Raw genomic sequence first — 21,626 nt, 5'->3', positions numbered from 1 at the left:
GTCAACCAGTTCTCTATCCAGACACCACTTTACCTCCAATCCCTTTTCTATAATTTTGCATGTTAATCTGGAATCATTTTGGCTTTCTAAAAAAATTGTTCAGAGCAGGGCAGGCTACTTGAATAGAGAGAGGAGAACAGAACCAATAGATGATTCACATCTGAAATTGACTCTTAAGCAGGCAGGAAAACCTTGGACATTTGCAGATTTTTAGATGTTTCAGGTTAAGAGAATTAGTTGTGAGCAAAGTAAATACAAAAATACTTTGCTCCTACTTCACCCTCCCACTATGAGCTTCTCTTCTCCAAACATTGTGGGCTTATTTCATTATTCTCCATTCCTTTTTCCTAGGGATATGAATGATAGTTTCTTCATCTACCCTATGGTCTAAAACAGGCATGGGCAAACTACAGCCCAGGGGCCATATGCGGCCCGTTAAGCTTTTTAATCCGGCCCACAGAACTTGATGAAATTATATTAATAAACCTTGTTAACATTTTTTTCCCCGCAATTCTGGCATTTTCGCCACAACAAAACTAAATCCAGACTTTGATGCGCTGGCTAAAAAGGGAGACCAACAACACTGTTCCCACTGAAATTAAAAATAAGTTTCTTCGTTGTGTTATGTAAAAAAAGCATTTGAAAATATTTTTTTCAATAAGCCTTACATGTTACATGTCATTTCTGTTAAGTGATGGACATGAGTAGTGCGCAGGTGCACGTATGTTCTCAAAATAAAAAATGCGCTCCAGATCAAATAACGCGCTCCGCATACTGGCGCGCTGTCACTGTTCTGTCCTTGTGCTGGTCGTTGTTGAGTTTTGGCACAGGGGACAATTGAATAAGAAGGAGCAGGACAAGTAGACCTGCATCTCCTACCGTTTTTGAAATAAAGACAGTCAGGAGGAGAGTGATGATGATAATATCTTGAAGGATAACAGAATTTTCAGTGCTTTAAAATAATAACTGTTACTATTAAAAAAAGCTGTATTTTATTCATTTAATTTTCAGTGTTTTAAAAGTCATTTCAATAAATAGCTAAATACCATGGGACTTCAAAGACAGATATTTTGTTGTAATGCATTTGTTCATTTTCAATTGAAATTAAAGCACGTTTTCTACATATCCCATGATATTTTATTTTCTCTTATGAGGTGTATTACCAAAACACTCCGTCCATCTGCTCCTGGTCCGGCCCCCCTGTCAAATTTTAGAACCCTTTGTGGCCCACAAGTCAAAAAGTTTGCCCACCCCTGGTCTAAAAGGTTCACTTTACGATGTGAGCAACAGAGGGCCACCAGCAACACCTGATCAGTGCTTGGCAGAGTTATGTTTAAATGAAGTCATCTTTATTTTGCAATGCACAAGTCCTCGGTATTTTCTGGCTTCCTTAATTTCATTGAAGTTTAATGGGAAACACATTCTATTTTTCTGCTTAAATTCGTGCCTATACTATTTATTTTCTTACTCCTATTGCCTGACCCATCCATAATCAGAAACAAAATACTGCTCCAACTAGAAGTCTAGAATGTAAACAGAAAACACTCAACATATTCAGCAAGTTTAATGCCCTGCTCTGATGAAGCTCTATTGCTTTCAGTCCTTCATTATTTAACCTGCTGAGTATTTCCATTCCAATCTATAATCACTTCATAAGAATGCTTAAGATGTCGTGCCATCTCTTTACGGCCAACTGAAAACTGGAATAAAGCACCTTCTGACATTGTTCTTTTTTTTGTTACTGACCCAGACAAAAGCAATTTTGTTCCAGCACTTGTTAAGATGAAGAAGAAGAAGAAAGCCCTTAACTCCGAGTGGAGTCATCGGGACGCCATCGTGACAGCGTTTTTTTTAGTAGGCTTTCTTGTTTTCACGAGGTCGAGTTGCTAGCTCAATGCTCAACCCAGCATGGATGGAAAGCGTGCAAGAGGGCCGGCTGGATTCGAACTCAGGAGCCTTCGCTCCGAAGTCCAGCGCTGATGCCACTACGCCACCAGCCGGCCACCTGTTAAGAGGGACACCTACAAACAATTAAGGAGGTTCAATAGGTTGAGTAAACAACCATTGAGAGACTGCAAACTTAAGGTTTGCTGATTCATTATGAACTTGCAATGCAAGACTGACACTGTGTAGTCAGTCAAATCTCTGATAGTATGGAAGCCTGCCATCTCACTTTCCAAGCTCAACAACTGAGTCATCCACACAAGGTTCAGATAAGCCTGCTCTGACATGCATCTGCCTCCTCGTTCTCCTCTGCTTGCCTGTAGGTTTGGAATGTCTGAATGCATGATTACAACGAACATGCTGAGTGCATTCACCGATATCTGCAAAGATAAAGGGCAAATTGACATTTTGGGAGCTGTCTCTTTGTTATAATTCTGATGCAGCTCTGAAGAGGGGCCTACTGCACAAATGCTAATTGTCTCCGTTCACACGCTAGACAGAAGCTGCCGTATATTGCCTGTGATTACATTTCAAATGTGCAGTTTGCTTTCAATGTACTGGTATAATAAAATTCAGTCATTATATTACTACGGTAAATCAGATGTACCCATATCTCAAGAATAATATTTCTGCACCCAAAATCAAATTTAGAGACTCAGGGTTTTAATACAAAATATTTCAATACACAAGAGCGCTTCAGAATTCAACTTTAAAAGTGCCCATAAAAGATAAAAGGTAAAAATATCTGTGAAGTGTAACTTATAACTGATTACAACCGACTTCCACTAACGCATAAAAATGTAAGTTTTCTGAGCGATACAGAAACCAACTCAAAGAAATAACGAGCTCCCTCAGGGTGGACACAGATTGTGCATTCATGTCACTGGTTCATGTCCATGCTTCAATTTTTATTGATGGCCTGAAACTACAGCTCAAAAGTCACTTGATTTATGCAAAACTAGCAGCAATTAGATTCAAGATCGCTTAATATCACTTTCTGTACAGAAGTACAAGGAGAATAAAATAATTGTTACCCTGGAACGGATGCAGCACCAAAAAAATCAATAAGATACAAAACACAATAATAATAATAATAATTAATAAACACACAATAAACATAAATGCATAAGATAGCTTACATATATAGATTGATTGTATGTCCGGAAAGTCACCCAAGTTCTACATAAGGCGACTGATGGAAAATAATAAGGTGGTGGTGGAGTTTGTGGGTGGATCAGCCTTTCTGCCATTGTGCCATGGAAGTTTAAGACTTGTGTATAAAAATGCAAGTTCCAAACATTTGAACAGCTAATTGACTGCTTTCCTGATTATGCTCCAAGGTTAAAATAAGGAACATGTAACACCATGGTCCTGAAAAACATTGTCTCATTTTTACTATGTACTGTACCAGCAGTTATGGTCGAAATGACAATATAAGTGATTTGACTTGGAGTCTACTGATGCAGTTGAACTTCAGCCTCAATAGGAGCTGTGGCATATTTTCAACATTCTGTGAACTTGCTTTAGATGTACTGTGCTGCTTTCTATTTGTACTGACTGAAGAAAACTCAGGTAACAGATCACCAATTGTGTTGGGAATAACAGTCTTTCCACCCAAAATTACCTATTTTGCAACAGGTACCAATCAGAGATCAGAATTAGTTTAAACCTAAATTTCTGAGACAAAAAAGGCTTTCAAATCTCTTTACTGTTCTTCTTCAACATTGGGGAGCAGATGGTCACAGTAGGTTAAAGAAAAGTGTAGAAACAAAGAACTGTCCTTCTCTATTTGAATGGAGAAGGACTAGTGCAAGGTAGAACGTTGATGTAATTATATTTATTTAATTAGATCGATTTAAATATATTTCATTGTTTCAAAAATATTCAGAGTATATTTAATTGTTAACAGCTCTTTAATGTTTGTGAATGTTATGAGCATTTGAGCTCTGAGAAACATTTTCTCCAGTTTTTAAAATAGATGCGTACACCACATATTTATGTATATATCTTGTACGTTGTCAAAACAAAACATTCAGAGTTGTGCAATATCCTTTTGTAAGTGGATCACTAAATGATATTTGAAACTTTCGTAAACATGAGGAAGTCTGCGTTTCTGCTTATATTCTTCGCATTATTTTTCATGCCTTGGTCTAATTGTGTACCAAGTTGTTACTATGGAAAACACTCCAGCAACTGCAAACACGTCATGGCACTTTTATATAACAAAACTGTGAAGTCAGCAGTGAAGTCTCCTGTACTCACCTTCAGAGCCTTCACTTTGTTGCTGAGCAGTTTTTCTATTTCTCTGGCTGCACTTTCCACTAACTGCCGTGCGTTGTTAGTTTCAACAGTGTAATACTGTCTGTTTTTCAAGTAAATCTGCAAGGAAATTATGAAAGCCACTCAGTGTAATCACCCCTTGGCTTGATAAAGTTGCACTGATGTAAAAGTGTGGAAAAGCACATGCAACAGTGAAGTTTATATACCTATAGAGCTTGTATACAGCTCAAAACAGTCAGTACCATCAGGGTAATATCCCATGATGGACATCTCCTCATTGTTTCACGTATGTTAAAGATACTTTAAGTACGTTGAGGATATTTCCTCAAACACTTCCATCTATACTTCCACTTTTCCTCGTGACGTATAGGAGACCGTTTCAACACATCAAGTCTATGCTTGCTCACACAGCAATAAATTCCTCTGCTCACCTTTCCTAAACCCATTTGGCCCACATTCCCCCAGACTGGACCACTCACCTCGACATGGGGGAAGTAATTTACAGTGACCAATTAACCTGCACACCTTTCATATGTAGGAGGAAGCCAGACCACCCTGGGAGAAGACACATGAGCTCCACCCACATGGCACTGGAGGCGAAGACTGCACCTGTTTGGCAGTCACTCCACTCACTATATTGTTGTCCCACAGACCTGACGTTTGTATTTTCACAGTTTGTGAGCCATTATTTCCGGAGCTCAGTGTACATATGTCTTGAATATTTCTATTGATCAGCCGGCCATTCATGCAGATGAAGTTACAGAAAGGGCTCAGGCTGAATCTTACACGTGTGCTTTGTGTGATCCTTCATCCATCAATATCAGTAGCAAAAGATGCAAACATTATTTAAAAATAACCAGGTATTGTTGCTTTTGTAACAAAATATATTGATGGTTGTAAACAATGATTGTTACTTGAAGGCTTTCACACTTTTATTTGAATGAGTCACACGACTATCCTCTGACATACAATAATGTCTACATGAGGGACTGTGAGGTCTGTCCAGAAAGCACCTTTGCAGAATGGCACATATTTTGTACGTACATACTTCAAATGACTTACTTAGACCATAAGACATAGGAGCACTTTTAGGCCATTCAGCCTATCCAGTTTACTCTGTCATTCAATCCATGGCTGATTTATTAACCCATTCTCCTGCCTCCTCTCCTTAACCTTTGACACCTTTACTAATCGAAAAACTTAACTATTTCCACTTTAAATGCACCCAATGACTTGGCCTCCACAGCCATCTCTAGCAATTAAATCCACAGATTCACCACCCTTTGGCTAAAGAAATTCCTCCTCATCTCTGTCCTAAAGGGATGTCCTTGTATTCTGAGGTGGTGCCTCCTGGTTCTGGATTGTCCCACTATTTGAAGCATCCTCTCCACGTCCTGTCTATCTGGGCCTTTCAATATTCGGTAAGTTAAAATCCGTCAAAGAGTGTCAGCATTCCAACTGTATTTGCAGATCAGGCATACAAGAATTAATTTAGGAGATTAGAGAGGTAGAACTAGATACGGTAATCAAGATGTGTGATTAACTGCACTGCGGGCACTATGCCAACTTTATGCTGCCTACTCGTCAAGTTAATTGTTTGCATGGAAGCAGTTCCTATCCTAGCATCAGCAGGGAAAGTTATAAATGGGTATTATATCGTAGGCACCGAAGGTGAACCAAAACATGGTGGACACAACGCGAATGTTATTACTTCAACATTCATCAGGGTGCACCATTCATGTCAATGTCTGAGTGGTGCAGTTGAACTCAGCCTGCTCTCTTGTAGTCTCAGCTTATTGCCTCCAGAGTTAGCAAAATTGCAAACTCCAAAAGTAGCAAACCAGTAACGAGCCTTTAGCAACAGATGATCTATATGATCAACGATGGTGGAGGTCTTTATGCCCTTGAACACACAAGCACAGTTTGAGGGGAGAAGCTGAAATCACAGTATTACAATGGAGTAAAGGGAATTACAGAGGAATGGGAGAGGAGCAGGCCAAAGTTGAATGGAAGGGAACACTAGCAGGGATGACGGCAAAAGCTGGAGTTTCTGGGAAAAATTTGGAAGGCATGGGATAGATACATCCCAAAGGAGAAGTAGTATTCTAAAGGCAGGTGACGCAACAAGGGAAATCAAAGTTAACATAAAAGCAAAAGAGTGGGCATATCACACAGCAAAAACGAGTGGGAAGTTAGGGAATTGAGAAGGTTTTAACACCAACAGAAGGCATTTAAAATGCAGCAAAGAGAGAAAAGGTGAAATATGAAAGCAAGCTAGTCAGTAGTATAAAAGAGGATACCAAAAATGTTTCACATATAAAGAATAAAAGTGAGGTGAGAGTGGATATTGGACCATTGAAAATAACGCTGGAGTAATGGGGGACAAGGAAATGGCAAACAAACTTAATCAGTAATTTGCATCAGTCTTCACTGTGGAAGACAACAGCAGTATGCCAGAAATTCTGGGGTGTCAGGGGCAGAAGTGAGTGAAGATGCTCTTACTAATGAGAAAGTGCTTGGGAAGCTGAAAGGTCTGAAGGTGGATAAGTCACCTGGACCAGATGGAATACACCCTATGGTTCTGAAAGGGGTAGCTGAAGAGATTGTGGAAGCATTACTTGTGATCTTTCAAGGATCACTAAATACTGGAATGGTTCCAGATGACTGGAAAATTGCAAATGTCACAGGAAATTGTAAGCCAGTCAGTCTGACTTCAGTGGTTGGTAGGATGGTGGAGTCATTTATCAAGGATGAGGTTTCAGGGTACTTGGAGGCACATGATAAAACAGGCCTAAACCTGAATTGTTTCCTTAAGGGGAAATCTTGCGTGACAAATCTGTTGGAATTCTTGAGAAAATAACAGAGCACAGACAAAGGAGAGTCAGTGGATGCTGCTTACGTGGCCTTCGACAAAGTGGGGCACACGAGGCTGCTAAGCAAGAGCCCGTGGTATTACAGGAAAGATACTACCATGGATAGAAGTTTGGATGACTGGCAGAAAGCAGAGTAGGAATAAAGAGAGCCTTTTCTGCTTGGATGCTGGTGACTAATCACGTTCCGCAGGGGTCAGTGTTGGGACTGCTTCTGTTCGCATTATATGTCAATGATTTGGATGATGGAATTGATAGCTTTGTGACCAAGATTGTGGGCAATATGAAAACAGGTAGAGGAGCAGGTAGCTGAGGAAGCAATGAGCCTGCAGAAGGCCTTAGATTTATATAATACCCACAAAATGCTGGAGGAACTCAGCAGGCCAGGGAACATCTATGGAAAAGAGTAAACAGTCATCAGGAACTAGTGAAGGGTCTCAGCCAGAAACATCAACTGGACTCTTTTCCATTAATGCTGCCTGACTTGCTGAGTTCCTCCAGCATTGTGTGCGCAATAGTTTGATTTGATCTGCAGATTTCCTCTTGCCTGTGTTAGGCAGATCAGGTGAATGGACAAAGGGGCAGATGGAACATAGTGTAGGGAATTGTATGGTCATGCACTTTGGTAGAACGTGCACACTATTTTCTAAACAAGGAGAAAATTCAGAAATCAGACATGCAAAGACATCTTGGAGTCCTCATGTAGGATTCTCTAAAGTTAACTTACAGGTTAAGTCGATAGTAAGGAACGCAAATGCAATGTTAGCATTCACTTCCAAAGAATATAAAAGGTGAGTTAGTGGTAAATCTGTGGAATTTATTGCCGTAGGTGGCTTTTGAGGCCAAGTCATTAAGTACATTTTAGGTAATGTTGGAATGGCAGAGCAGACATGAGGGGCCAAATGGCCTAATTCTGCTCCTATGCCTTATGGTCTTCACACACAAAAATGAAAGGTTGGCCCCACCTGGAAGTCCAAAATGACTGTACTCGAGTCATATCAGTGTTGCCTGCCAATCAATGTGGAGATGTTAAGTGCACGTGTACTAACCCAGTGCAATATGTGCCTTTCAGAAAGAAACAAGTGTGTGTAACTATATACTTTATTTTCGAGCCCATAGATATAGATGTCACCCAGCTTAATTTCACCATCCCTCCCCCTCCCCCCAATTTTCAAGTCCCAGGACTTCAAATACATGATAAAACTTTGAAAACACAAATTCAGTTTCTTGGTGAATAGCAAGCGGCCCTTTATTATCAGAAGCACACTGCCTGACACACCCAATAACATGCTAAGCTAGCTAGAGGGGTACAGTGTAAGAATCTGTCATCGTCATCCTACCTGTTCCAGCTGATCAATTCCACTGGAACTGCGGACTAACTTCACAAGGTCCTCCTTCATCTTCTCCGCCCATGACCGAATGCTGCAAGACAAAGAGATCTCTTACATTCATGGATTGTGGCTTCATCTGTCAGTACTACAAAAAAAAAGGGTAGCTTGTCTTCACAGAACCACCTCGCTTGGTTTAATTGTGTTAATGGGATTCATTTTTGTCCCAGCTTTTAGCACAGATGGAATTTTAAATATTAGCAGTCATCCTCAAGATTGGTGAAGCTTGCTTTTCCTCATTTAGTTCTCTTGTATGAACTTTTCACAAACTGGAGATCGGAATGTCAAACTGCTGCAGATGTTAGGTGATCTGAAGTTTCAAATTGGAAACCATCTTGTTGAAAGTTGGTCAAAAAGAGATGAAATCCTAATTAGCTGCAGTCTAACTGAACGGTGTGGCAGATACAAGGCTCACATATTCTATACCTATATTTCAACATGGTCGTCTGCTGCTGTATTGAATTCTAAGGGTCTTTTATCATGAAAAGCGCTGGCGTAGACGGCACAGAAGACTGGCAAGGAATACAGTGGGATATAGCTCAGTTGTAGGTAAGAGCAGAGAAATGGTAGATGGCGCTTAACCTGGTCAAATGTGAAATGTGAAGAAACAGTATTGCACCCTTACATTAAGGGCAACACATACAACAAGCTGGAGGAACTCAGCAGGTTGGGCAGCATCCATGGAAACGGACTGCCAACATTCCGGGCCGAGACCCTTCGTCAGGACTGAAGAGCGAGGGGGCAGAGGCCCTATAAAGAAGGTGGGGGGTGGGTGGGAAGGAGAAGGCTGGTAGGTGCCAGGTGAAAAACCAGTAAGGGGAAAGATCAAGAGATGGGGAAGGGGATGGGCAGGAAAGGTGAAGGAATGTAAGGGGAGAGCACTATGGGTAGTAGAAGGAGGCAGAACCATGAGGGAGGTGATAGGCAGCTGGAGGAGGAGGCAGAGTGAAACTGGGATGGGGGAAGGAATTACTGGAAGTTGGAGAATTCAACATTCACGCCAAGGGGCTAGAGACTACCCAGACGGTATATGAGGTGTTGCTCCTCCAGCCTGAGCTTGGCCTCGTCATGGCAGTAGGGGAGGCCATGTATGGACATATCCGAATGGGAATGTGAAGCAGAGTTGAAGATTCTTGACAGTATTGATGAGCTGAGATAACTTGGCGTTCAAGTTCATATCTCCTTGAAAGTGGCTATGCAGGTTGACAGGGTGAAGTCATATGGCATGCTTGCCTTTATTAGTCAAGGCACTGAGCTCAAAAGCCGGGAAGTTAAGTTGCAGCTCTCTAAAACTCCAGTCAGGCCGCACCTGGAGTATTGCGTACAGTCCTGGTCGCCCCATTGTAGGAAGGAATTCGAGGCTTTGCTGAGGGCGCAGAAGAGGTTTACCAGGATGCTGCCTGGATTAGCGAGCATGTGAAGTTGGACAAATTTACATTGTTTTCTCTGGTTTTGCAGAGGCCGAGTGTAGATGTGATCAAGGCTTATAAGATTGTTAGAGGTATAGATAGGGTAGACAGACAGCAAACACTGGGAAATCTGCAGATGCTGGAAATTCAAACAACACACACAAAATGCTGGTGGAACACAGCAGGCCAGGCAGCATCTATAGGGAGAAGCACTGTCGACGTTTCAGGCCGAGACCCTTCATCAGGACTAACTGAAAGGAAAGATAGTAAGAGATTTGAAAGTAGGAGGGGGAGGGGGAAATGCGAAATGATAGGAGAAGACCGGAGGGGGTGGGATGAAGCTAAGAGCTGGAAAGGTGTTTGGCAAAAGGGATACAGAGCTGGAGAAGGGAAAGGATCATGGGATGGGAGGCCTAGGGAGAAAGAAAGGGGGAGGGGAGCACCAGAGGGAGATGGAGAACAGGCAGAGTGATGGGCAGAGAGAGAGAGAAAAAAAACGAACAACTAAATATGTCAGGGATGGGGTAAGAGTGGAGGAGGGGCATTTACAGAAGTTAGAGAAGTCAATGTTCATGCCATCAGGTTGGAGGCTACCCAGCCAGTATACAAGGTGTTGTTCCTCCAACCTGAGTGTGGCTTCATCTTGACAGCAGAGGAGGCCATGGTTAGACATATCAGAATGGGAATGGGACCTGGAATTAAAATGTGTGGCCACTGGGAGATCCTGCTTTCTCTGGCGGACTGAGCGTAGGTGTTCAGCGAAACGGTCTCCCAGTCTATGTCGGGTCTCACCAATATATAAAAGGCCACACCAGGAGCACGGGACGCAGTATACCACACCAGCCGACTCACAGGTGAAGTGTCGCCTCACCTGGAAGGACTGTCTGGGGCCCTGAATGGTGATGAGGGAGGAAGTGTAAGGGCAGGTGCAGCACTTGTTCCGTTTACAAGGATAAGTGCCAGGAGGGAGATCGGTGGGAAGGGATGGGGGACGAGTGGACAAGGGAGTCGCATAGGGAGCGATCCCTGTGGAAAGCAGAAGTGGGGGGGGAGGGTAAGATGTGCTTGGTAGTGGGATCCCGTTGGAGGTGGTGGAAGTTACGGAGAATTATACGTTGGACCTGGAGGCTGGTGGGGTGGTAGGTGAGGACAAGGGGAACCCTATCCCAAATGTGGGGCAGGCGGATGGGGTGAGGGCAGATGTGCAGGAAATGGGAGATATGTCTGAGTGTGGGAAATGGGAAGGATCACTCCCTATGCGACTCCCTTGTCCACTCGTCCCCCCATCCCTTCTCACCAATCTCCCTCCTGGCACTTATCCTTGCAAGTGGAACAAGTGCTACACCTGCCCTTACACTTCCTCCCTCACCACCATTCAGGGCCCCCAGACTGTCCTTCCAGGTGAGGCGACACTTCACCTGTGAGTCGGCTGGTGTGGTATACTGCGTCCGGTGCGGCCTTTTATATATTGGTGAGACTCGACGCAGACTGGGAGACCGTTTCGCTGAACACCTACGCTCTGTCTGCCAGAGAAAGCAGGATTTTCCACGTCCCATTCCCATTCTAATATGTCTAACCATGGCCTCCTCTACTGTCAAGATGAAGCCACACTCAGGTTGGAGGAACAACACCTTATATACCGGCTGGGTAGCCTCCAACCTGATGGCATGAACATTGACTTCTCTAACTTCCATTAATGCCCCTTCTACCCTTCTTACCCCATCCCTGATATATTTAGTTGTTCATTTTTTTTTCTCTCTCTCTCTCTCTCTGCCCATCACTCTGCCTGTTCTCCATCTCCCTCTGGTGCTCCCCTCCCCCTTTCTTTCTCCCTAGGCCTCCCATCCCATGATCCTTTCCCTTCTCCAGCTCTGTATCCCTTTTGCCAATCACCTTTTCAGCTCTTAGCTTCATCCCACCCCCTCCGGTCTTCTATCATTTCACATTTCCCCCTCCCCCTTCTACTTTCAATTCTCTTACTATCTTTCCTTTCAGTTAGTCCTGACGAAGGGTCTCAGCCCGAAACGTTGACAGTGCTTCTCTCTATAGATGCTACCTGGCCTGCTGTGTTCCACCAGCATTTTGTGTGTGTAGACAGACAGTATCTTTTTCCCCCCCAGAGTTGAAAACCTTAATGCCAGAAGATATGCATGTAAGGTGAGAGGGGGTAATTTCAAAGATGTGAAGTGCAAGTTCCCCCCCCCCCACAGAGAGTGGTGGGCGTCTGGATTGTGCTGCCTGGGGTGGTGGTAGAGGCAGATACTTGAGGGGCTTTTAGGAAATGTTTAGATTGGCACACAAATGTGAGGGAAATGGAAGGGTACAGAGATTGTGTAGGCAAAAGAGATAAATTTATTTGAGTTTAGTTGGCCATTTGATTACTAATAAATTGGTTCAGCACAATGCTGTGGGCCGAAGGGCCTGTTCCTGTGCTGTACTGTTCAATATTCTATGTTATTGAATGTAGGTTTGCAGAATGGAATGCATGGACTGGTCTACCTATTCACATTTTAAAGTGTAATCAGCATAAGACATTGATTTAGTATATACCTTCTTGCCTGAAAATGAGAAAGGGGAGAGTTTGAACCTTGCTTCAGACACTCTGAGAAGTGGGGGTTAGAACGAGGGGAAGTTTAGTTCTGAAAGGACTTGCTCCCAATCCACTGCTGAGTTTGTCCACCTGAAAACATTGAAGGAAGCAGCTGAAAGTAGATGCAAGTCATCCTTGAATATGTTAGCGTAGACCATTCCATTGATTTTACATTTACGCTATGAATTTGGTGTGGAACGAGGCAGGAATTTTATCTGCTCTACCCAGGGTTCTTGACTAACAAGGCAAGGGTTCGATGGACGCTTCAAGTAATTGTGTTGGATTTGGGGCCCAGTCCAGCACTAGCGGAGGGCAAAGCACCGCTCTGAGCACTCAACTGAGGCTTAGCATCTAATGAGTGTACCCTATCGTAAAGGGCAGATGAGACTCCTCAACCTAAACAAGCACAGATAAAGTCGAGGCGAATCCTTCCTTTTAAACAGTTCCTGATTCTAAATGGCGACATGTGAATTCCAACCTGCCTTTGGGGCAGAACACAGGAGGCAATTATTTTGGATTGCCCTGGATGAAAGCATGACACTGGACAATGGGACCCTCCAAATGAATCTTCAGAGTCCAGCTTAGAGAACAGCACGAGATGTTCCCTTCCCCACCTCCCTCAAGTAATACAGAACATCTACAAGCAAAGTTGACCCAGATCCTTTCAAACATATTTCAGAGCTCGCTCCACAGATTGTAGGCAACCATCCAACAATTAGAGTTCCACCAGCGCCTGCCACAGAAAACTGTCAAAAACACAGTGACAAGATCACTGTATGACATTAACAAAGTAGGAACACTAATAAATTATGAGTTTTCCCAAAAGTTATCAGTAAGTGAGTTGTAAAATCTAAACTTAAGATCTGAATTTCACGCTTTAGTAAAGCCAGGTTTTTCAACATCTGAAGTAAAATTGGTGCTTTATTGCAAGATTCTAACACTCTTTTGTACATTATGATAAAGGTCATGTCAGTGGCGAGGAAGGCAAATGCTATGTTAGCATTCATTTCCAGAGGTCTGGAATACAAGAGCAGGGATGTGAGGCTGAGGCTTTTTAAAGGCACTGGTGAGGCCTCACCTTGAGTATTGTGAACAGATTTGGGCCCCTCATCTTAGAAAAGACATGCTGGCATTGGAGAGGATCCAGTGGAGGTTCACAAGGATGATTCTAGGAATAAAAGGTTTATCATACAAGGAACATTTGATGGCTCTGGGTCTGTACTTGCTGAAATTCAGAAGGATAAGAATGGATCTCATTGAAACCTTTTGAATGTTGAAAGGCCTAGACAGAGTAGAGGTGGAAAGGATGTTTCCCATGGTGGGAGAGTCTAGGACAAGAGGGCACAACCTCAGGATAGAGGAGTGCCCTTTTAAAAGAAAGATGCGGAGAAATTTCTTTTGCCAAAGGGTGGTGAACTTGTGGAATTTGTTGCTACATGCAGCTGTGGAGGCCATGTCATTGGGTGTATTTAAAGCAGAGATAGGACATGGCATCAAAGCTTACGGGTAGAAGGCCAGGAACTGGGGCTGAGGAGGAGAACAAAAAGGATCAGCCATGATTGAATGGCAGAGCAGACTCAATGGGCCAGATGGCCCAATTCTGCTCCAATGTGTTATGGTCTTATAATTAGCCTTGTCCTTGATATTGTACTCTGTTCAATGTCAACAATTTCATCTGAGGTGGAAGATTATTGCTTCTATCAATATAGATCACTCTTTAAACTGAAGCCTCTGTTCTCAAGCTCCATTTACAGGATTTCAAACATCATTCTTTACAGTATTTGCCCAGTGTTTTGGATTGTTATTTAAATAAAACAGCCATTTCACTTTCATGCTTCAATGGATTCCTGTGATTTTTGTTTCCAAGGCATGAATGACAAAAACAAATGTACACTTAAGACTCAGATGGGAAATATTCATAGAGCCGTGTCACCTTAAACAGCTTGTTTAAGAATAAATTGCTCAAGTACGAGTCCATTAACTCCAAGGGAAAGTTTGCCAAGGCAACAGGATGCATATCAGCAAGGAGCATTTCACTCTGCTTAGTTAAAATTTGTTTAAATTTACCATCTAAAATTAACCAACGTGGAGAGTAAAATGACAGATGAAAAGACATTGCTGCAACATTAACTGTAGCACTGCATGCTCGTGATTTTATTCATCTCTCTTACTCCTGAAAGTGAGTGTTGTTGTCTGCACTGAACTGCACTCAAGACGGCGGTGGTGACTGTTGCAGTGTTTCTGGTGAAAGTGGCATTAGGAGTGAATTCCAGTTTATAATGGTGAAGGAAGAGCAACATGCTGATGACCGTGTGAGAGTTGGAGGGGCACCTACAGACCCTGGAATTCCTATCAGCTGTTATCCTTCTCCTTCCTCCTCTCAGGAAAGTCTAATGTAGCCCAAGGTAAGCAGATGCAATGCCCTTGATGGACAGGGCATCCTGCAGCCTCTGTATATTGGAGTGAATGGCTCAGTTAGTTGACAGGCTGCCAAACAAACAGGCTACTTAGCTCAGCAAGGTTGGGAGTTTCCTGGCGTATTGTTGGATCTGCAATCATTCACCAAAATAAGAGTCCCATCACTCTGTGGATGTATGAGTCACCTGCCACAGATATCCAGCTACTGACCGCCTGACCTCATTGCCTAGAATTAAAGGTGATTGATGGTGGCAAAATTCAGCAATGGTAACTCCTTTGACTGTCAAGGGTTGTCCGTAAGGCACACTCTTGCATTGTTAAAAACAAACAAATTTAAATATGCAAAGTATAGCATTACTTGCTGATATTTGATCTGTTGCCTTGGCAAACTTTCACTCGCAGTTAATAGACATACATCTGCAGTTATCTAAAGTGATCTGGTTAAGGTGACATAGCTCTATGAATTTGCCCATCTGAGTCATGGTGGGGTCGTAATAAGTTGAGACAATTACAACTTAATTGAAGATCTATTCATGATTTGCACGCCAAATTCACCGCAATGGAATCAACCGTAAGCGAATTTAAGAAAGATACAGGATGATATCATAGCAAGTGTTCAAGGATGGCATTGGAAAACTCAAACACATCAAGGGTAAAATAGTATTGTATAGTATACTGTGTGGAGATATATATATATATGAATAGAGAGCAGTAGGTTACATATGAGGGGCGATCAAAAAACCTAGCACATTTATTTTTCAATATAGTCCCCTCCTACATTTACACATTTAGTCCAGCGGTCGTGGAGCATACGGATCCCTTCTTTGTAAGGGTTGGCATCTTGGACCTCCAGTAGTGGTCCACAGCAGGGGTGATTGATAAGTTTGTGGCCTAAGGTAAAGGATATTAGTTATACAGCTCTCGTTACATGCATGAGCAATTCAACTCTGAGTGATTATGCAGAAAGTTTGAAGTTAATAACTCATCTCCTTCTACCTTAGGCCATGAACTTCTCAGTCACCCCATGCTGTGGACCACTACTGGAGGTCCAAGACACTGACTTCTACAAAGAAGGGATCCGTACGCTCCACGACCGCTGGACTGAGTGTGTAAATGTAGGAAAAAATAAATGCACTAGGTTTCCTAAAATTGACTCCTACCTTAGGCCACGAACTTATCAATCACCCCTCGTATCTGAGTTGAATTGCATTCTATATTGATTTGGAGTTTATGGCTAAGCAGGGAAGAGAGTAGTATATTCAATATTTCAGTAATATTTAAGTAATGTTTTAAATAATTGCTTGGTTAGTATTCTTTGCTGTTATATGTAAAAGTATGTGAATGGCATACGACATCACACCATCATGTCATGCGTGCGCACATCGCAAAAAGTAAAAACAATATTCATGTGAATATCTCAGACTCCCTTATTCTTTTGCTTACTTTTAAGCTTTGGAGTTATAAAACATAACAATTACACATTCTGACCTTAGGACGGGACCAAGGTCACCAATGAAACAACTAACAATGGTTAGGCCTGAGGCAGAGAAATGCCTTGGAGCTGTTGTTGGCCTTTACGTAGGTACAGGCATCTCCAGGCATTTGCCTGCCAGACCACAGAGTATCCAGAAGGAAAAGCTTTATGGATTTTGTGATAAGTACAAGATTGCACATCAGTTTTTTTTTCTAACTTGCTTAAATGTTGCAGCATGCTTTACAAATTCTGCACCCAAATATTTTAACTACATGATAGGGAGATTTGCACAGAGACTTGCAGTCCAGAAACAAATCTCCGGTCTCTATCAAAAATAAAATACTCAAGTGGGGTGGCACAGAATCATAGTGGTTAGCGTAACACTATTACAGTGCCAGTGACCCAGGTTCAATTCCTTGCTGTAAGGAGCTTATACGTTCTCCTCCTGACTGCTTGGGTCTTTTCTGGGTGCAGCACTTTCCTCCCACATTCCAAAGATGTACCGTTAGTCGGTTAGTTGGTCTCACGGGTGTAATTGCGTGGCACGGGCTCAAAGGACACTAAGGCCTGTAACTGTGCTGCAACTCTAAATGAATAAACAGGTAAAGTCTGCAATGCGAGCACAATAATTGTTCACAATTGTCTAAATATTCCATGAGCATGAAAATGAATACATGGGAAATTTTACGCTGCTAACATTAGAATAAAAAGTCAGCACTAAAAATACAGCGTGCTTCCTCAGGGGAAAATCAGCTGTCCTAAATACTACGGTGAATTCCATTAACCAACAGCTTTATTGCTAGACGTTTGTGTAGTTGAAACTAATCTTTAACTAAACAAATTTCTGAGTCCCGACAAACTTATTGCTTATTGTCATGACTGTAGTGAAAGGATTATTTGGTACTTCTGACAGGATTTAAACATCAGCGACTATCCCAACTTTTAATTCAGTGAATGTTTATCAGTCTGGTCAGAAATTAGGCCAGGGCTCAGTCTTCATGGCCAGCTTCCAAGAGTTTCAGGCTATCCCCAAGTGAGTGCAGCTTCTGCCTCTTCCTTACAAGGCCACACAATACATCAGAAAAGTAGCAAACGCCACAAAGCTGGGCCTACTTAAGCATCTGCCATTTAGTGACTGCTGACACATCTCTCCCAGGACCACCAGGCGACTTAACAAAAACAGAGGCCACAAATGTCCAGGATCTGGTCACGGGAAATAAATGATAACTTTATTTACATTATCATTTAGGTCATTTCCTCATCTATTGCACTGCTTTTAGTGGTGTTCAGAAATCCGTAGCATTCATTCTCCAGTGACCTAAAAATCCCTCCATTTTTGGACATTTATTCCAGCCACAGCTGTGGCGGAATAGAGCATTGTGGATAGCTCCCTATTTCACTGAAAAATTCCAAATAGCATTTTTTTTTCAGGACCCTTGGAGATTTAGTGGTGTCAGTACCAGAAGCATGTTTGCACTGTCTCAAATTCTAGGCCCCACAACCTCTGTGATACCGGCCTATGGCAACGGAACCATCCGGGAGACAAAAAGAAGGCACGCAATGCAAATCAAGTATTGACATTTGATGCTTTAATCTTGCCGACCTTTCTGCCTGCTGTATATCAATACAAAATCCAATTATTTATTGCTGTCATGAATGAAAAAAAGCACAATGAAAATGCTCCATGTGAAACTGTATCTCACTAGGCCAGTTACTCTTCAATACACTGCCTGACAGGTCCCATCCTCAACCCTGCTGGGTGCTGTCTTATCTCTGACAAACCACACAGTAGAAGGCTCAGAAAAAAGCAATGGTCCTGACAAAAAGGGCTAATATACCGACAGGATTACATACTTTCACCTCATGAATGAAATAGCACTTAGTATTATTTCCCAATCATGGAAGCCGGTACAGAAAGCTCCATCTTATTGTGGAGGTGTCTCTTCCAATGAGAAGGAACCTTCACTAACATCTGTACCGTGTACTGAAGCCATCAAATCCCACAATTGCTCAAGTTCAGGCAACACTTTCCCTGCGGTAAAAAAAATCCTTTTAACTACGCATCAACAGCACAACCTCTTCCCTGGTGGTTTCCGGAAGCCGGTAACGTTGTGACTATACCCACCAAATTCACTTGAGCTACTTTGTCAAATGCCTGCCTGTCATCATGGGCAGCAGAGAGGAGCAACGTCACTGCATGGCCAAATTCTGTTTTGACTCCAGCTACCAGTTTGCTGATGATATTTCTGAAGTGGGCCGTGTCTCAGATAATGATGTCAGAGTACAGGAAGGAGGCGCAGAGCTCAGTAACAGAACAACCTTGCCCTTAACGTCCTCAAAAGATCTGCTCATTGGTTTCAGAAAGCGGGACAGGGCACAAGTTCCTGTTTTCCTCAATGGTGTTGGGGTTGAGAGGATTGAGAGCTTCAAGTTTCTAAGAGTGAACATCACCCGGCCTGGTCCTACCATATTGATGTCATGGACAAGAAAGCTCACCAATGCCACTACTCCATCGGGAGTCCAAGTAAATTCAGCATGTCGGCTTCGAGCCTTACCAATTTTTGTTAATGCATTGTAGGAAGCTCAAACAGGAACCAGACACCCCTCTATGGACCCTGTCTATACCTCCTGCTGCCTCAGTTAAGCAGCCAACATAATCAAAGACCCCATCCTCCCTGGACATGCTCTCTTCTCCCCTGTCCGATCGGGCAGAAAAAAATGTAAGCACATACCATCAGGCACAAGGGCAGATTCTATCCCACTGTTATTAGATCTTTGACTGGGCCTCTTGTACAATAAGATGGACTCTTGACCTCACAATGTCCATCACTATGATCTTTCACTTTATTGTTTACCTGCTCTGCACTCTGGAACTTTTACATTTTATTCTGTGTTGTTATTGACTAACAACGTTCTACCTCAATGCATTGTGTAATGATCTATGAACAGTATGCAAGATAAGCTTTTCACTGTCTCTTGGTATCTATGACAATAATAAACCAACGTTAACACCAATCTAGGCTCAGGTAGGAAGAAGGTCAACAAGAAGCCAGGTTTTGCCTGGTTAAGTGTGCAAATATTTCTGTCCATTCTCCTTACCAATCAGAAAATCCTGCTAGCAGCTGTTCCAGTTACAACAGCCTTGTACCACTCAACTGGGCATAGCTGGGCCTTGCGTGCCTACGGTATACTGGCTTCAGTTAGGTGGAACATTAATTGCATTAACAACATTTGCTAAAATAAACATACCCAGCACCAACTTCCCTCTGCCCTCCCACCAATTATGCCTCGGGCACCTAGCCCACTGGCTGCACACTGACAGCCATCCCACAGTGCTACAGAATCGCACTGATTTGCATTCAGATTTTAATTCTTTGCTCCTGATCCTGGGCCTGCAGACCTGCTGGGTAATACCAGATGGGTCGACTCATTCCGATCCGTGAGTCAAATTGCCAAAAATAGGAAATAGCTAAAAATGCAGCGAAACACAAAAAATATTTTGGATGCAATCAAGATCAGTGCACAGATATAGCAAAGGCTCACAGTTAAAGCAAATTCTAAGGAGTTAATATCATAACACCATAAGACATGGGAGCAGAATTGGGCCATTTGGCCCATCAAATCTGCTCTGCTATATGACAAGGACAAAGATTAATCAGAATCAGATTTAATATGACAGTATATGTTGTGAAGTGTGTTGTTCTGCATAAGATCATTAGGCCATACAACACAGGAGCAGAATTAGGCCATTCAGCCCATCAAGTCTGCTCCATCATTCCATCATGGCTGATCCCGGATCCCCATTCAACCCATACAGTAGCCTTCTCACCATATCCTTTGATGCCCTGACCAATCACGAAACGATCATCTTCCACCTTAAGTATACCCACAGACTTGGCCTCCACCATAGTCTGTGGCACAGTATTGCACAGATTCACTACTCTCTGGCTAAAAAAATTCCTCCTTACCTCTATTCTAAAAGGTCCCCCTTCAGTTTTGAGGCTATGCCCTCTAGTTCTGGATACCCCCGCCTTAGGAAACATCCTCTCCACACCCACCCTATCTAGTCCTTTCAGCATTCGGTAGGTTTTAATAAGATCTTCCCTCCCTCTTCACATTCTTCTAAATTTCAGTGACTACAAACCCAAAGCTGCCAAATGCTCCTCATATTTTATCCCCTTTATTCCCAGAATCATCCACATGAACCTCTTCTGGACTCTCTCCAATGACAACACATCCTTTGAGCTACAAGGCCAAAAACTGTTGACAATACTCCAAGTGCAGCCTGACTAGTGTCTTATAAAGGCTCAGCATTATCTCCTTGCTTTTATATTCTATTCCCCTTGAAATAAATGCCAACATTGCATTTGTCTTCTTTACCACAGACTCAATCTGTAAATTAACCTTCGGGGAATTTTGCATGAGGACTCCTAAGTCCCTGTGCATCTCTGAACCTTCTCTCCATTTAGATAATAGTTTGTACTATTGTTTCCTATTACCAGAATGCATTATCATGCATTTCCCAACACTGTATTCCATCTGCCACTTTTTGCCCATTCTTCCAATCTAAGTTCTGCCGCAATTACATTACTTCCTCAGCACTATCAACCCCTCCACCTGCCTTCATACCACCCGCAAGCTTTACCCCAAAGCCATCAATTCCACTCTCCAAATCTTTGACAAACAATGTGAAAAGTAGCGGTCCCAATACTGACCCCTGAGCAACACTAGTCTGCAGCAGCTAACCAAAAAAAGCCCCCTTTATTCCCACTCGCTGCCTCCTGCCTGTCGGCCATTCTTCTATCCATGCCAGTATCTTTCCTGGAACGCCATAGGATTTTATCTTGTTAAGCAGCCTCATATGTGGCACCTTATTAAATGCCTTCTGAAAACCCATTCCTGCAGCAGCAGTATATTGCAATACACAAAAAATACTATAAATTACAGTAACATTTAATCACATTCAATTACGCTTTTGGTGACTAGAACAGCCAACACCTGCAGTTCCGTGAATCAACTAGAGGCCAAAGGTGGCTTGTCCTGCATTTGGAGGGCTGTGTATCTACATGAATGGGCTTGTTTTCTTACTTGTTTGTTCTGTGTTGTTCTGCCAAGCATTATGTTCATAATAAATTGACGACACTTGTAGGCTGCCCCCAGCACACCATTAGGTTGTGTTGGTTGTTAATGCAGATGCTTTATTTCACTGTGTTTCAATATGTGGTAAATAATCTGAAATCTGAATCTGAAGAT

At 42.6% G+C, this 21,626-nt stretch overlaps 1 protein-coding gene across 5 annotated transcripts in view; it reads right to left on the bottom strand.

Moving 5' to 3' along the window:
• Nucleotides 1-21,626, bottom strand: part of LOC140738775 (voltage-dependent calcium channel subunit alpha-2/delta-1-like) — a 715,977-nt gene that overhangs the window by 632,748 nt on the left and 61,603 nt on the right. For all 5 annotated transcript variants that reach the window (XM_073066574.1, XM_073066575.1, XM_073066576.1 and 2 more), the window contains exons 2-3: nucleotides 8,435-8,516; nucleotides 4,207-4,323 (exon numbers count right to left, since the gene is read on the bottom strand). In XM_073066574.1, the coding sequence (XP_072922675.1) occupies nucleotides 4,207-4,323; nucleotides 8,435-8,516 (199 nt within the window). The remainder of the gene's footprint in view (nucleotides 1-4,206; nucleotides 4,324-8,434; nucleotides 8,517-21,626) is intronic.

The sequence above is a fragment of the Hemitrygon akajei genome, chromosome 14 (genome assembly GCF_048418815.1).
Source record: "Hemitrygon akajei chromosome 14, sHemAka1.3, whole genome shotgun sequence".
NCBI classification, from domain to species: Eukaryota; Metazoa; Chordata; class Chondrichthyes; order Myliobatiformes; family Dasyatidae; genus Hemitrygon; species Hemitrygon akajei.
The sequence above is the reverse complement of the archived record's forward strand: the minus strand, read 5'-3'. Positions and strand labels throughout refer to the sequence as shown.